Source organism: Thunnus maccoyii, chromosome 18 (assembly GCF_910596095.1).
Source record: "Thunnus maccoyii chromosome 18, fThuMac1.1, whole genome shotgun sequence".
NCBI lineage: Eukaryota > Metazoa > Chordata > Actinopteri > Scombriformes > Scombridae > Thunnus > Thunnus maccoyii.
In genome coordinates, this window is record NC_056550.1 from 21,629,812 (window position 1) to 21,647,631 (window position 17,820).

The 17,820-nt window shown below is 43.0% G+C and overlaps 1 protein-coding gene across 4 annotated transcripts in view; it reads left to right on the forward strand.

Moving 5' to 3' along the window:
* znf385c (zinc finger protein 385C) overlaps window positions 1–17,820 on the forward strand; it is a 124,473-nt gene that overhangs the window by 65,650 nt on the left and 41,003 nt on the right. Inside the window, exon 1 of one of the 4 annotated variants that reach the window (XM_042394033.1) lies at window positions 9,684–9,979. The exons of the other annotated variants lie outside the window; for them this stretch is intronic. Within the exon in view, the coding sequence (XP_042249967.1) occupies window positions 9,970–9,979 (10 nt within the window). The 5' untranslated portion in view covers window positions 9,684–9,969. Of the gene's footprint in view, window positions 1–9,683; window positions 9,980–17,820 lie in introns of those variants that run through there. 4 annotated transcript variants of the gene reach the window in all.

Below are 17,820 nucleotides of genomic sequence, written 5' to 3' on the forward strand. Positions count from 1 at the left end.
TGTTGCTGTGGCAGAAACCATAGCCCTGCCTGGCACGACACAGACAAGACGCACAACACCTTGGCACGCACGAATACATGCACAAACAGACAAATCTCACACACATGTACACAAATAGGCACACAGACAGACCCACGCACATTATGACATTGGGCGCAGGCCACGACTGCTGTGATATTTTATCCGGTTGAATGGCAGTGAAATGAATCTCAGCATGCCTGGCTCTAGACCTTTAGGATTGTGCCATTGTCTTTCTCTCCACATGCCTCAGCTGCTTCAACCAAACACAGATACAGACACACACACACAAGCACAAATACACAAAATTGGGTCCATCCATGTTAAGAAATAGACACAGAAAGCAGCCTCAACTGCAAGAATAGATTTAGTGGATTTTGAAGTGTCTTACATGCATAAAATCTCATGGATCTTGAAACCAACTCACTCGCTTGTTTTTTAAATGTATTTGTTCATTTGTTCAGTGAATCACATACTAACTCAGTTGAGGTTAGCCAGTGTTTTGTTGTTTGGTCTGGCTTTTTGGAAACAGTTTTTTTGGTTAACATTTAATTGACATGTTTGAATATCGTTTTAATTTATTTTATGACTTTAAATTAGTTCTTGAAACAAAATACAACCAAAATCTCCATTTTACCCAAGGTGCATATCAAAAGGGAAGACTGTACATGAGATTAAGTGATTTTGTTTCAGAGCACCACTTTTTCTGCCTATAAAGTGTCATGCAGGGTCTCTCCATGCAGAGTAATTCCTCCCAGCAGGCCTTCACAGACGGGGGGAGAGTGATGTTATGGGCTGGGTGGGGCTGTAACTTGGCCTAGGTGTGGAAGAAGAGGACAGGGGAGATACAGCATGCGTATGTGGGGTTTTTCCAAGGCGCAAACCCTATAGCCTTTCACATTTACGGGCCCTTTTTTACAGATTTTCCAGGCTTACCATCAGGTGCGTCAGACGCTGTCATATTTCCAGAGGAGAGTGAAACCCCAGTGTTTCCACTGGGCGATCGGTGGCTCAGCGCATACCTCTCTGTGAATTTCTTTCCCCTCTCACCTTCAATATCCTCTCTCATCCCTTTTAGATCGAACGGCATCTCAGATCATAGCTGTTTCTTCTCTCCGTGCCTTTCTTTCCGTCCGCTGTATGATGGTCTGCTTCCATACTGTCATATTGTGTAAATCTGACAGAGACTGAGGGAGCTCCTTTGCTTCTTTCTATTTCTCTGTTTTCACTGTCACTCCTGCAGCAGCTTTGATGTGTGGCACACAGTAACCACACTACAGCTATAATGTCTCTCTGTGGCAGTTTCAAGTGTGTGATGTTTGCACTAAAGCACAAAGTCCTGTTCGACATGCACATGCGAACCACGTCATCTAATGCTATATTTTAGTGTCTGAGGAACTTCATATCAGCCATTTCTTACTTTCACTTTACCTGGATAAGTGTTAAGTTGACCTTGCTCACTGTGAGGACAGTCACTAGTCACATTTTTTATGTGAAGGCCCTCGCTTTCAAATCAGAATAGCCTTATCTTCAGTGTACAAAGCAGCACTCTGCCCCTGCAATGACTCTCCATCCCTTTATCTGAGTCAACGAACAGACTCGCATCCGCTGACTGCTTTATTGTATTATTTATTGAACCCAAAGACACGAGCTCTTTCAAGGTCAATACCATCGAAATGGACAAACATTTTTGTGAGCGCTGTACCTAAAAAAATATTCACTCTTCACATTTATACATGCATACGCTCGCACAACCAACAGAACGTTATCAGAAATTATTAGCCCTTTATTTTTCACCTTGATTTTACTGTTATTACCATACTCAAATTAAAGTGAAGAAAAAAATGTTTTAATGGGTTTTTCATTTGCAGTGCAGTAAAATTTAAAATAAAAAAAATTGAAAGCATGTGTAGACATTTATGTAGGTTTTTTTTTTCTTTTTAATACAAGGCTAGGGCGCTCTCATCAGTATGTGTGAACATGAGCGACTCTGCAAAAAGAAGACAGTAAGGGTCTAATACGTGGTAATGTACAGCTTGAAACCACTCCACTGATAATGAATAAGAACATTTGTCTGTTATAGTAGAGCACTAAAGCAGCAGATGACACCTTTAATCAACATCAGTCATGTTGTCATTATAATTGTTTCTATATTTTTCAAGTGACTCACACAGGAGCTGCACATCAACCTGACAATGCAACGTAAATCAGCTTTCCATTCCTGCCTTCGAGAAACAGCCATGAACGTATGCTAAGACAGTCGGAACCGTCCTAAAACACCGTAATAATGCATTACAAGGCGAAAAATCAACACTTCTCCCTCTCAAAGTCTTTCTTTCGTGGCAGCAGCACAGCAGAAGTCACTCTGAAAAGAATTTTTAAATGTATAACCCCCCTTTAATTACAGTTTGGAGTGCCAAGGCAGCAATTAAGGAATAAAAGTACAATCCAGCATTATTCATTCATTGTACAGTATTAGTCTCTCTCACTGGCCTAGAGAGCGGGAGAGCAGAAGATAGAAAAGTAACAGTGTCTACCGCACTAAGTCAGAGACAAAAAAATGAAAAAAAATGGAGCTAAACAACGATCCACACTTAAGGTTGATGGAAAAACATGTCAGGCTACTGAGATACCACTTGGAGACTGCAAGAAGTTGCCACCGGTATGGTGTTTGTGTTTTCTCCTACAGGTTTATTATAATTGCATAGATAGTTGAGAATGACGACAACCATTTTCACTGCAACCCAGACCTTCCCACCATCGCTTGTATCACAAAGTGAATGAAAGAATGTAAAAAAACAATCACTGTAGGGAATATAATTAAAGCACAATAAAGTACCAACCAGTGTTGCAGTGGTGATAACATCAGGTGAAATCCAAGGCTGAGCTACAAATCAAAACTTGTGTCGACCATAAATCTGGTAAATCAGGTAAAAAACTATTTGGATTTGAATCTGTACAATACAAGATTATCATCAATATAGTGACAATTGACTCTATTCTTGGGCAAAACATTTGCCCTTGAAGGTGGACAGAGGAGAGACTATCGGGTCGTTATAATAGAAATTGGTTAATCAAAACGAATTTCATCAAATTTCATGGCAATCTCTCTTTTAGATCTTGAGATATTATTCAGTAATTGGAAGCAACCCTGGCATTACTGCCTAATGGTGACACTAAAGGGAAAGTCACCAAAAATATTAGGATTCATCTGCTTGGGGAACATGAATATTCACAGCCAGTTTCATAGAAATCCAGTTATTTTTCTCAAGATACTTTGTCATGGACCGAAGGTTGGTATCTGATCCAATGTCAGTGGTAAACATAGGGTCAGAACATCACAGAAAACCTTCTGAATCATAGTTTTGGGACGGTGAATGTCCATAATGCATTTCATGATAAACTGACCTGCGGTTGAAAAATAATCACAATGCAACTAAAAGCCTTAGAGCAGGAGTGATGGTGCTTGGATGCTGCCTTGAAGGTTTTAGGAATAATGATAACATGTTAGAGCATAATGCAACACAGTAACCTTCCACGGAAACAACAACAACAACAGCAAGTGTTTCAAAGACGGGTTTAAGTTAAACATTACCAATAATCGTGTGCATGAGTGTGTGCAGAAATTACGTCAGTTTCGCCGCAGATGCTCCTTTTGTTTGTTTGTTTGTTTTATTCCATTTGAAGAAAGAAACAGACATTAGGATTCCCACCTGCCTTTCGTTCCCCTCAGCCGGCAGTTTCCCTCTCCACCTGATCTGTTTCACTCGCCCTCACCACCTCCTCATCCCGCTCCTCTCCTTCATCTTCTTCCACTTGTGAACCCAGCCAAGGCGATGAAACACATTGATGATTTATTTATGTTAGGGAACCATCTTTCCCTCTTTCCTTACAACTCACATACACACACACACACACAGACAGACACACACACGCTCACACTTTTTCACTCTGTCTCTTCTTGTGTTTGTCTGTCTGTGAAACCGTATGTGACAGTGATGCTAAATGGGGCGTCCTCTCTCCCGTTGTGATGAGATAGAATGTGCAGGTGGCAGAGCTTACAAGCACAACACACACACACACACATGGACACACACACACCTCCTCTGCAGTGTCATGGTGAGAGCATCGCCCTACTCTGAGGTTAACTCATATGATTTTATCATTTGACACTATCCGCTCCACTTTTTAAAGAAACACACTATAGAAGCCAATATGTCGAGAGACATTAGGTGATGGTATCATCAGACATAAGAGGACCAGATGTTACCATCTTTATCATATTTCCATTCATTAAAGCATTTTAAAGATTAAATATCATCAATTCCACATGTTTCTTGCACCCAGGTTTATTTTTGGAACAGTTTACGTCTTCAATCCCTGCACAGCGACTGTTTGCTGCATACAGTGTTGCCAGCCATCGCCCACGACAGTCATGTCTTATGTAAACAAGGGAAGACTGGAGAATCAAAACATTATGTTATCTGTACATGTAAAACTGACAGGTCTGCCCATTTAAAGACACTTACTGTGCTATGGTACCATTTCCCAGGCAGCGTACATTGCAAAGAATGTCTTAATTTGTGACTAATAGCTTTTATTAAATAGTTTAATAATGTTTTTTTTTAGATTCATTATAAGAACAAGTTTTGGGTTGACAGGTTGTGAAAAATCCTTTTAGCCCGCTGCACTCTTCCACCATTAATATGCTTAGTCTTTTTTATCCAGCTCTTTAAATCATCAGTACGACCTTCTGTAAAAGATCTGCAAACCGTTGCACCAAACTTCATCTATTAACAACTTATTCCTGCAACATTTGTAGCACTAGACGTGATGTATTATTGGAGTGAGCTATTTAAAAAGACAAAGGAGGAGGATGTACACCTGAGTTATAAATGTTGCAGCATTAAGTTGTTAATCAATGTACTTTGGCCCGATGCTCTGCAGCTCCTTTACAGAAAGTGAATTACGGTGAATTAAATGATGAATTATAGGTAAAAAAAAAAGCAAAGCATGTTATGCTGGAGGTGGACACCATCCAAAAGGATTTTTTTGTTTGGTTTTAATAGTTTTTAGATAACAACGGTGGTCTACGGCACAGAGGAATGAGATATATCAGGCTTTGGATACAAGCACAATACTTCTAAGTGTCAGTTTGACTCTGCACATAAGATGTTGTTGACAGAGTAGAAAAATATAGAAACTCACCAGCCATATCTGTGATTTTCTAACCTCTGATTCAAGTCAGTATACACCTATGAGGAAGCGACACAAGGATATTTTGTCGTGGATAAGTCGACCAACACACAAATTACCTAAATTGTGGTCTATTCCCTGTAATACACAGTGTTTCCTTCAGGTGCTCTTATAGGAGTGGCCATCTTACACTGTCACCTGTCAGCATCTGTCTTTCCTGTCCACCCATCTTCAAATTACTTTAGCTTCTCACAGTCAACACCCTCACTGCTCCTCCGACCTCCCGTCAGTCTTTCTGTCACTTAGTTAGTTAGCGTCTCCGTCAGTCAGTCAGGTAGCTGTCTAGGTCGTTACGCTCAGAGGGTGTTCCCTGCCGATGCTCTTCAATTAATTTGTTTGTTTGTCAGAGAAAGAGGGTGAGAGAGGTGCAGGGGGGAGGCAGAAAGAGAGAGATTGGGGTCTTGTGAGAGATTGTGAAGACGGGAAAGAAATATGCCAAAGACAGAAAAGCAAAAGTGAGAAAGACCGAGGAAGAGATAGAGAGATGTCAATTTAGAGAGTGAGAGCTTAGTGTAAGACTTTCAAAAAGAAGAGAGTCTGAAAGAGAGACGTAACTGCGGAAACGAGTGAAAGCTGCTAGTTTTGGAGAGAGAGGGGAACTAAGAGAGCGGGAAAGGAAAATTGTTAGCTTAGAGAGAGAGAGAGAGAGAGAGAGAGAGAGAGAGAGAGTCCGGGTGAAAGATAGATGGCTGTTTGCCTCCTCTGCTGCTGCCAGTCATTACCTAGTCGGGCCTTGGCAGCAGGTTGGCAGAGCGAGCTCTAATTGAGGAGGCCGGTGGCTCGGAACAACGGAGAGAGAGAGAGAGGCAGGCCTAACTTTCCTCTTTGCGTGTTCATAAATTAGCCTGTCACTCATTACGTCCTGGCATGTGGTTGGGATCAGAAAACACCGTTTCCAAACACATTTGTCATAAGTTTCTATACTATAAAACACAAGCTCATAAACCTTTGTTGTATTTAATGGTGAGCACCATTTATGTATGCCGTAAACTGCCCAATAAATGTCACAAAAGATTTCTTCTACACAATGATGCTGCCAGAAGAATAAAGAAGACAATATCAATATCTATTAACCCAGAAGAGCGGCAACAGCGTCTTGTTTAGTATAAGCTACAAGACTCCCAAACCCTCATTCCCGCGCTCTCGAACACGCCGGCACACATCACAAACAGCTGTCACTTCATCACACTCGTGCATTTCTGTCACATATTGGAAAGCAAGAAAGTGAACATTACGAGGCTGTCTCGCCTTGACAGGTATTGATCAGGCTGCTACTGAGAGACAGCTAGATGAACTTCACATCAGCTTCACATGGGTGTTTGTTGCCATCTGTTAATGACGAACGCAAGTCGGGATGTGTGAGGGGAATGTGTGGAACAGAGGAAGGGGGAGGCGACTGGAAGGATGTTGTAGAGACGCCCAGATGCCATCGCTAAAAAGATGTCACATGGTATTAGGCTTGCACGATCCGCTGTCATCCACTCAGGTGACAGCAACTATCTCCATATTCCACGCTTCCACTTCCTCCCCCCCCCCAGGTCTCGTGCCCTCACTGTCACGCTGTCCCGGAGCATCCAAAGCTCTCGCCACTCCCTCCCACCCATTTCCACCCAACAGCCCATCCAACCCGAACCAGCTCGGCCCATTGTGGCGACAGCGCCGTCATGCTGCAGCACGCACACACGCTGCATGATAATTACAAGCCGCTCACCTCTTCAGTAGCTTCCACCTTACCTTTCCACTCTTAAAATCGCACGTACAATGCAAAAAAGATAACAATGCACATTCGCCATTTGTGTAAACTATAACCTTTATCACAAATCGTCTGTTTAAACATGTTGTAGTATTGAAATGAGGCCCGATTGGTATTTGCAGACATAATTTCCCCACATGATCACAGAAATTTCATTTGGTTATGTACGCAAAGAAAAACACGAGTGCTCGTCCCTGCTGTGCACACTCATCTTACCCAAACATGCTACGGCAGAACAAGTAGAAAAGTGTGAGAAATAACAGAGTTGTGGAAAGACAACACAATTTCATGTAGACTTGAGTGTGACAGCTTGACCTTTTCCTCTCTCCAGGGTCCATCACCCATCACCATAGATACTTGGCTCCCAGCAACCCAGTAAATACCAATAATATTAACATACTCCATCATTGTTAACCGCAGATTCACCACCCTCTCCACTCATGAGAAGAAACAATCATGTTGGGAGATTATTTGAACACTGATGCTACTTTTTGCCATAGTATTGTTTTAACTTGTGTCAAATTGCGTGAACAGCGTGAGCGATATGATCCTGACGAACAACGTTCTCCCCATCTCGGCATATGTGCTGCAATTATTTTCATCTTGACAAGTCAGTCAATCTACTATTCATTGTCTACCAGTGAAGGGAGCAACATGGTGTTAAGAATTTTCAGGGAACAAGTCATCATTCGTCAAGTCAAAACAGTAAAGCAGATCACTCCACTAGTCCTAAAAACCACACTTGATTTAAAAAAAAAAAACCTATGAAACAATTAAATTACATTTAAATTGTTTCATTGGTGTCTTAGATCATTACTAGTGTTGGCCATTATGATCAGTTTGGGTGTTAACTCGTACTGAGTCTGAGATCTTTAGTAATTCCAGTTCTTAAAACTTATAAACTTATTCACATGGAAAGAAATCATCTTGGCTGAGGCTGACTAATGTAAAGCTTGGAGCCGTTCCTGTGTTTCTAATTAGCCCTGGCTCTGGCGTGCAGGCCAGCAGGCTGATGGTTGGCATGAGGCAGCTCAGCTACCCTTGTGTCCTCCACTCTGCTGCAGGGGAAGAGTTTCTGGGTCCACTGCTTCCTCGGTGTGTGGCGAGGAACAGAAACCTGGATCAGAGGGGAAAGGTAGCTCACACCCTGCATAACACTTTGTCACAGGCAATATTTCACATTTAAAGGGACCTCTCCATCAGCAATCTGATCTCTACCACCCCCCGCTGCTGCCACGCTCCTATTTCACGCTCGCAATGTTACCCCATGGAACAGCACTCCGACTACGCCGTAACAAACTGACGGATAAACAGCGTCACGAATAGATTAGTGATATACGTGTGAAATTAGACAGTTCAAAAGCACAATAGAGAAAGCAGATGAACCGTTATGATTTACAGCCTCACAGTGGATGTCAGGAACAATCAAGACACATTTTTAAGGCCTTTTCCCTCAGTGATGATTAACACAGCAGTGCAGTACCGGCAGGCATTTTTGTAAGACCAGCAAGTGCAAGAAGGAAAGAGGGAAAGCAAACAAGAGAGAGAAAAAGAGCAACAAGAGATAAAGACAGAGACAGAGAGAGAGGCCTAGATGGAAACGCAGTTTGAGGAAAAAGCTCAGAGAGAGAGAGAGAGAAAGAGAGCAGGAAGGGGGAGAAAAGAGGAAAGAAGGGGAAGTGAACTGAGAGCGGGAGCGAGGCGGAGAGGGAGCAATTTAATGCTGTAATTAAGTTCCTGATAGCACCCTGGGAGATGTGCTTTGGCGTAGCTCCAGGACAGCTTAGCATTGCACCAAGGCTCTTCAACCCACAATCTATGCTTTCACACGCACACATGCACGCACACCATTTGAACAAACAGAAATTTAATACTAGCAGGCTCTCTGTGCTCTCGAGCCAATTCCGAATCCCTGAATATGTGTCAGCTTCACCAAATGATGCATCGACAAGAAGAGACACAAAGGAGGAGCAGACTGGCAAGAGAGATGGCTGTGAGAAACCATCACTTGCAGTCACTCTCGCGTCGTTCTCTCTCACACACTGTCATGCACACAAGGCAGCTGCCTTGACAAGTGCACACAAATTATTCTTATGAGAGCACGAATGGGAACCTGTCTCAGAAAATATTCTTTTCATTCTCTTAATGTTTACAGTGCTCTTATCATGCTTCTGCCAACCAAAGCTTTTCAATGCCTCCTGCTCCACCTGGTGTTTTCCTTTTTCTTTTGTTTCTCCACTCTCTTCTTTGGCTGTATGACAGGGCATATGATCGAAATATATCAGACCTGTAAAACAATAAGTTTGACAAGAAAGCTAATGCAGTGTCAAGTTGTGCAGGCATCAAAAGTATGAGAAAACACCAGCTAATTTCCCCACCTGTACAGTCCTGTCAAGTTAAAAGATGCGCACTGAGTGGAGCAGAGAGAGAAAGGTAGGACTACAAAGAGAAAAGGATGACAAGGAGCGGACTCGGAGAGAGAGCGAGAGCGCAGAAAGAGAGAGAGAGAGAGAGAGAGTGAGAGAGAAGGTACAGGCAATTACACCCAGCTCCTCTCCAACAGCCCCATTCCTCGCCTCCTTCAGGCCGAGCGGAGCAGCAGCACGAGCAAGAGGATTTTAACTGAGGATAACGCGCATCAATAGGATCTGAGATTTCTCGGGGATCGGTCACCAAAGACGCGGGGAGGGAGGAAAGGATACAGTATCGCAAATAAAGAGTTGTCATTACAGAGACAAGAGAAGGGAACGAGTCCATCGAAATCAGCTCCAACACATTTCGAGGTTTTTTGTTTTTTTTTATAACTACAGGACGCTTCTAGTTCGCACCTGTGCGTCGTGCATGTCCTCTTTCCCCGGGGATAAAAGTGCGTAAAATTTTGCCGTTTTTACGCACGGTGACACGCCGAGCTGGAGAGACGCGGATACGGTCCTGAACGCACGATGCTGATCGGTAAGTGTTAAAACACCTTCAGTACTCCACTGTTTACCGGTGAGGATGTGGCTGTGTGATTATAGTAACCCGTGTGACAAATTTATGACGGATCCTAGAAATATTACGGCTTTACGTCCATATGGACATTATAGAAATGTTGCAGCGGGAGTCTACTTTTGGAGATACAATTATCTTAAAGTAGGCCCTACGTTAATGTCACTCAAAACGCATTACTGAGTGACATAGGCGCACTGAAATTTCGCTGTGAGGAATTTTTGAAATACTGAGGATTCAAAGAGAGTCGTTTTAAGATTGAATTTTATGGTCATCTGCTCGTTTATTCGCCGTTGTAGCGATTATAACAGCAGAATGGAGTCAATCAAGTATCAAGTAGTGTATGGAGATCAAAAATAGATCCCACCAAAAAAAAAACAAAATGTGTGCGTCCTGACTGGTGCGGAGTTACGGACACATCGGCGTCCTTATTCCTGGTGGAAGTTTAGTCTTATATTTGGGGGGGGGGGGGGGGGGGGGTGAAGTGTAGTTCTGCAGTAAATAAATATGATGATAATGATAACGACCAATCTCTTTTTAGAAGTGAGAAAGTCCAAGGGCATCCTGAGTATTTGAAAATAGGCCCAGTAATCTGACCTGTCCCTTCATACATCAATCTGTCACCAGTTAGCCAAATAAAAATTCCCTCAATCAGCAAATACATTTTCGTTAAAGATTGATTGTGCCGGGATTATTGGCTATGTATAAACGAGTATTGATTTAACTATGAAGCATGGTAATGGGAGGTTATGCGCTCAATGTAAACAGTGTGGTAAATATATTTTTAGATATATTTTTTGTCTTTGAATAATAATATACAAAGTCAGATTTTCATCTAAAATAATCAATAAACATATATTTTCAGATTTCCCACTGAGGCTTCGGACAATTTGTTGTTCATTTATTTCTATTACTGATATTGATCACCTTGCCTTTACTTGTCAGAGAAGTGAGCTTTAAAAGGAATTATTAGATTTGTTTTGGGTGTAAAAAAATATAAAACCTTGAGTGTGTTTGATACTTTTGATTGGAGTTGATTCTGGCAAACCTGCCAATGAAAAAAAAAAAGACCCACTACATCCAGAAGAGAAAACCTCTTTAGTTCATTTGCATAATGAACTCCATCATATTTCTGATTATATCAGAGAATGAAGGTGTACGTTTCTTTTGTGTGGGCTGAGCTGAGGGATAACTACCTGCGCTGCTGTGCTCCCTGCTTCACCTGAAACGCTGATTTATACCCATGGCTCAATCTTCTCTTTCTTTCTCCTGCCATAATGCAACGATTCTTACATATCTGCATTTTACTGGTCGGACTGAGCTTTGAGCCCTTTCCTCCATCTCAGAGACAAAGAAATAGAATACGGAAGAGAGCGTGGAAGTGAAAAAGGATGAGATTATCACAAAGATCCAAAAGGAATATGCTGATAGTCTTGTTTACTGACTCGGATGTGATGGTTGTATATTCGCACGCGGGCACACCGGGCCTCTGGATGTGATGGATCTCGCCATAAGATTGTGGGGGGGCTTTGAGATCTCGGTGCTCTTAAAATGGCTTCGGTGCACATGGGCCAATGACTCATGCAAATGGATGCCACATTAGCATTTCTCCAGATATTTACCTCCTCCTCCAAAAACACCACCTCCTAATCTTTCCACCAGTGAAGATGGAGGCCACCACAGCCTCCAGCTTAGAGGTGTTTGACCAATATGATGTTTTTTCACCTCTCTCGTGGCAGAGAGCTCTCCCTTTCTCTCTTTTAGTCAGCTCATAAAAGAGCAGCTCTACTGTCAAGTGGAGCCCTAACTACTCAGGTCTTGTCTTGTGCTGATTTCACCTCAACCATTATGTCGTCTTAAAAGCAGTTTGGTGGGTCACAGGGGAGCTCTATGGTCGCAGCAGCTTCTTCTCAGTTCAAGATAAAAGCCGTTACCTGACAACGGACATGATTATTCACTATGTTGTTGCCTTCATAGAGGTAGGGCTTTGTTTTTCTTTCTGTAATGACTAGAAGAGTTGAGGAGGAAAAAAAACTGGTGTTTGGGAGGAGGGGGCTCGACCTCGTCTCACTATACTCATCCATCCATGACCCCCCGCCATCCCCCCAGGCAGGGGACAGGTTGTGGGGCTGCGGGAGGGCTGATTATAGGCCTTTCCCCCCCTGGGAGTGGGTGCCATTCTTCCTCTTCCACTCCTTTTTATCTGCAGGATCTGAGGTGGGGGGGGCTGAGAATGCATGGGAAGCAGGGTTAATCTGCGCTAAACAGGGTCCCAAGCTTGATCAGGGCTAATTACATGGGGTTAGAGTTACAGTCTGTGGCCGCTCAATGGGGGCTGACCACACCCTGAAAGCTGTGAGAGATTGATGGAAAACAAGTAGGATGGCAATAAAAAGCAGGTTTGGTGCTCAGCAGATGTTTTAATAAAGATAGCATATTCCCAAATTTGGAGCCCAAATTTTATTTCTATTAATCTTTAATGTATAGCCCAACTGGCAGTCCTTGACCTTGAGATGTGTGTGTGTGTGTGTCCACTTGCCCTTGGTTCCAGCTTTTATGTGCAGAGGCTGGAGGGCTTCCCAAGCAGCAGGGAGCAATAGCACGTCTGTTTGAAGTGGTCATGCAGGTGGAGGGGGTGTAAATCAGGAGGAGGCTAATGAAAAGGCAGCACTGTTTCTACTGAGGGCTTTGGTCCACTTCCCACCAACTCCACATCTCTTAGACAAACCAGCCCCTCCTCAAACGTGTGTTTTTGCTAAACGTTCATGTCTTTTTGGTGAAAGCAGCTGTGTGTTTCTGTCTGGACCGGCTCCGTCTCCTTGTGAGAAGGGAACAGATGAGTGTGTGTGTGTGGGCATGTGTGTGTGTGTACATGCATGCTAAAGCAAAGTGTGAGGCATTGAGACATTATGATGGATGGATCTCCTGAGCCTCCTGTCTTTTCGTTCATCCCTTGCGGGCCAGAGGGATGAAGGTGGCAGCTCTCCAGCTCCTGCTCAACCCACTTCTACCTACTCTGTCTGTCTCTCTCTCTCTCTCTCACACACACATACACACACACACACACACACGGAAGAGACTGCTCTATTAGCTCAACAAACACCTCACCTCAAATGACAAATCTGTAGTCAAACTGACTTTTTTATTTTTCATTACCTCAGCTCCTATTAGTCTGTGTCATTCCAGTAAAGACTCCTGTGAGAATGAAAAGGAACGTCTAGTACGATCACAAACTGTATGATATATTATTTCGTATTCATTATTTCTCACCCTGCTGCATTTGTTGTCCCGCTGCAGTAACGTTGTATTCCACAGTAGACAATGTACTGTATGTGTGTGGCTGTTTTTTCACTTTAATGTGCCAGTCAGCCAGTGCTTCCAGGTACAAGAACAATGGGATGTGTTATCACTCCAGAACTCTTTCTCTCTATCCTTTTTTTTTTTTTTCAGCATTGCTGTAGTCCCTATTCTTGATCTTGTTTTATCTTTGCCTGCAGAGATCAGTCCAGGAGGTGATGTGAGTTTAGCAGAGGATTCTATTCAGGGAAGCTCTCACAGCGTTGTATGTCATCAACCTCTGATGTTCAGTGCTTTTCAGGAGTCGTTTTGTGATCAAATGCTGGTATTCGAGCGTGAGTCACACCTTCTACACGTAATACAACACGCCGTATGGCATTGTACTCTGGTCTTTTGAGGCTATTGTAGAAAACAGGAATTTTGAGTCTTTGATTGATTTCTCTCTGTATTCCAAGATTTTCAAAAATGTTCTCCTGCTGTGTCTCTTAACCACACTCCACCATCAGTGACACAGGAATATACACTTCATACTTAAAAATAAAAGCTATATTTGTCGGCAAATGTGTCTGACTGTGTAGATTGGCTTTTTATGCTTGTGCATGAATCATATTTGGAGGGGGTTGGAGAGCAGGGTGGTGTGTGTGTGTGTGGGTGGACTGTGGCAGCAACCTTAATGATTAGACCTGTCTACATGGACCTGCAGGTGCTTTTCAGACAGGTCAAAGGTCAGGCCAGGAGCAGAGGTCACAAGTCAATGTAGTTACTGAAACGTTACCTATTCCACGCTAGTTTGCCCCGACCCCCATCTTCCAAATAGATATTCATGAGATTTTTGTATGCTCTTTGTAGCTCAGTCTATTAATATGTAAGTGTGCGATTTGTATTGTGATAGAAACTACATGTCTGCCTTTGCACATACAGCGTTTATATGCATGGTTCGTATGTGCCTCTTTCTGGCCTCGGGGCCCCCCTGTGGGGAAAATGCCTGTGTGTGAGTGACAGTTCAAGTCATTTCATTGAAGTGACAGCATGGGTTTGATTGGCCCGCCTGCTGAAGTGATGGCGTCTGGATGTTGAGAGCTGTAGGCATATGTGTGGCCCAGCGGGAGCTCTGACAACATGAGAAATGGTCCCACGCTGCACTTGGCACCAAAACCTCACCACTTAGCCTCTCATTCCCTGGGTGCTAAGGCTAAAGACAAAGGCCTTGAAGGGAAACAGCAACACATCACCTCTCAGTGCTGCATGTGTGTTTGTGTGTTTTTCTGCACCTCTGAATTCATCAGTCTCCAGCAGGAAAGGCAGCTTTCAACTGAAGTGGGTCACTAGTCGTCCACTTGATGCTCTGACCTTGACATAAATGAGCACGAGAAGAGTTAAAGGCCCTCAAGAGCGATAGACGAAAAAGGATGAGAAGAAACAAAAAGAAAAGAGAGAGCAGAGAAAGAGAGAAATAACAAGAAACTGAGAGAGAGATGATTGAAACATGAAGTGAATATAACCTGAAAAGAGGATGGAGTATCTCTCTTATTCTCCTCTGTGGCTCTCAGTTCTCTCTCTATCTCAAGTGTATTTCCAAGTCATCAAACCAGACTGTGTGTATAACCGCCCCAGCTCTCCAAGCACCAGGATCAGCGGCTCAGAAGGTAACAAAGGCCATCGATTTTACAGTCAACTCCAGCCATCAAAACCTGGTGCCCTGACCACCGATCTGCAATACTCCAGGGTCCAATGCATATAATGGAGTGCAGCTAGTGTGTAAACGGTGGTAAGCGTAAAAAAAGAAGACACAGTGATCTAGCTCTAATGGCTGTCTTTGCTCCAGCTCTTTGTTAGCTGCTGGGCTGCTGATCTCCACTTGTACTGCATGCCATCTCATGAGTGTTTAACAGCTGGATTAATTACAGTGGCCGGGAATTAATGTTCAATCGTTGTCCTAGATGCACGTGAACAAAAGCACAAATTATGTTAAAAACACTGGATGCAGAGAAAAGACTGTGCACACACGAAATACATTGCTTTTAGTAGGCAGAATAACACTAGACAGCAACTAAATCTGAGTTATTAATGTTTTCTGATGCTGTTGAAGGTTTGTTTACATCACAATTTTTTTGTGAACAGAAAAAAAAGGTCAGTTGAGAAACACAAATAGACTTCATATTTACAGTACGTTCAAAAAATGAAGAATTGGCTTTTTAATAATAATTGGAAAAAAGCAATCGCTCTTCATAAATGTGTTTTTATAGACACACACAAAAGGTAAAGCTCTGAATTGCTGTGCCTAAACAACGAATATACATAAATCAATTGACAGAGTGCAATCACCAAAACATATGATTTGCATTTTCTATGTGCACACACACACACACACACACAAGATACAATCACCAATATATATAGTAAGCAATTTCTGTGCGCAAACACACACCTACACATGCAGGAACACATACAAATTGTCAGAGCTCGGTGCACAGAGGACTGCACTTTGGCAATTTATGATATACATAAATCAAATGAAAAAACCACAAACACAAATACATAAATTCCAGTAAGCATTTTTATTTACACACCCACACAGACACAGTTAAATGCAATCAACAGTAAGTATGGATTTGTTGTGTAATTGGACTGTATGGAGAGCACACAAACGTATATGAATATACACAAATGAGCTGATAAAAAGGCAATTTCGAGTACACAAATACAGTGGGTGTTACACAAACATAATTATATAAAAAACATGTAGAGTATGTACAAGAACTGTACATAAATACATCTCTAGTCATCTAAAGCCTGCTGTTTAGTTTAGCTGTCTCACTTCCCCATGTCGATATTTTGCACTACAAAGGTGTCTGTGTGTGTTGTGTTTCTCTGTGTGTGTGTGTGTGTGTGTGTGTGTGTGTGTGTGTATGTGTGTGTTGGCTTGCATCTCTAACAGGAATTGGCATTCTCACTTCTTTTCGTCAGTGCTGAGCCGTTGTGGAGAGAGCCTGACTGGGAATGATCAGCTCTAATGATTTTATGAGAGTCTACATGATTAATGTTGGCACAGCAGTGTGTTTGTGAACAAACCTCTTTCTCTGTCTCTCTCTCTTCTTTCTCTCTCTCTCTCTCTCTCCCTCTCTTTCTCTCTCTCGCCCCTTCATCCCCTCCCACGCCGCCCTTCCTCCCCCATCTCAGAGACTCGGAGGGAATATCCAGTCTCAGTGTGTGCTGATTTCTGTGGCGCTAGCTGCCGTTCGCCACATTAGTGTGTGACAATGGGTCTCTTTGAAGTGGGTTATTCTAGCGCGGCTCACAGCGCAGCGGAGAAGATGTGCCAGCTCTCTGTGCAGACAGGGCCAGCTACGAGCACAGGGATAGACAGAAGGTACAGAGGCACACGTGCACACCAGCGCAGACGAAATACTGGGGTCAACACAATAGCTTTGACACCCACATCCTCTAAATACACTTTACTTAAGCACTTCCATCACAGACAAAAGCCACGCACTGCTCCTCTGTATGCATGCATCTGCCTTAAAGCACAACACGGCACCAAATAAGAGCCTGCACCATCCTCCCATCACTTTATCAACAATCCACCCATCTATCATCTGTCCATCGTCTCCCTCTCTGTTTTTTCCCGTCCTCCTCTGTTCCCTCTGCAGGCCCAGTCCAATCTAAAAGCTTAGTTGAGCTCCGTCTCTCTCTGCTTATCTCCAAAAGCTGCCTCTTTCATTTGAGTAAATGCCTTCATTCCCAGCTTCTCTATGAGGAAGCTGATAAGGGATGTCTTTTATCCTCAGCACATAGCACCCACCCCCCCCAGCCCAGTGTGGGTGTTTGTGTGTATTTATATGCCTGCTGCACCGCATATGCAAAATTATGTGTAAGAGATTATATTTGTGAGTCTTGTGTGAATGTTTTTTTTTTGTTTTTTTTTATGTATGAGAATAGCTGATGATTCTATGGTGTAAATATGCAGCGTGCATCATGTTTAGATCCGCCTTCTCGTGCCGGTTATCATTCAAATGTGACATTTCTTTGATTACACATAATCACACAAGACTTCTGCAACCTTGCAGGTGCCTCTAATAGGAAGTGATTAAGTGGAACAAGCTAATCATCACAGTGCCTCACTCACGTGTGTGCATGTATGTTTTCAGGAAGAGGCTGTCTAATGAATTGATTAGGGCTGCAGAGTGGATTTGTCACCAGGCATGGAGAGATTAGTTTTGTCTGTGTTTGACTCAGTCTAAGCCGTTGCCAAAAGCTGCACTTCTCCCCCCCCTCTAACACAACAAATGTAAAGATCGGCTTTTGATGCCTCAAATTTTACAGTGTCATTGAAGAAATTCACTGCAGACGTCTTTGCTGAACCTACTTTTGGCCAGTGCTACATCTGTATTTTCTACTAATTGTCCTCTATCTGTCTTTACTGTCTTCTTGCTTCTGTCTCTCTCTGATTTTAGTCCCAGTGGTCACATCCTGCTGTGTCTTGGACACTGTGTTAGGGAAGCATAGAG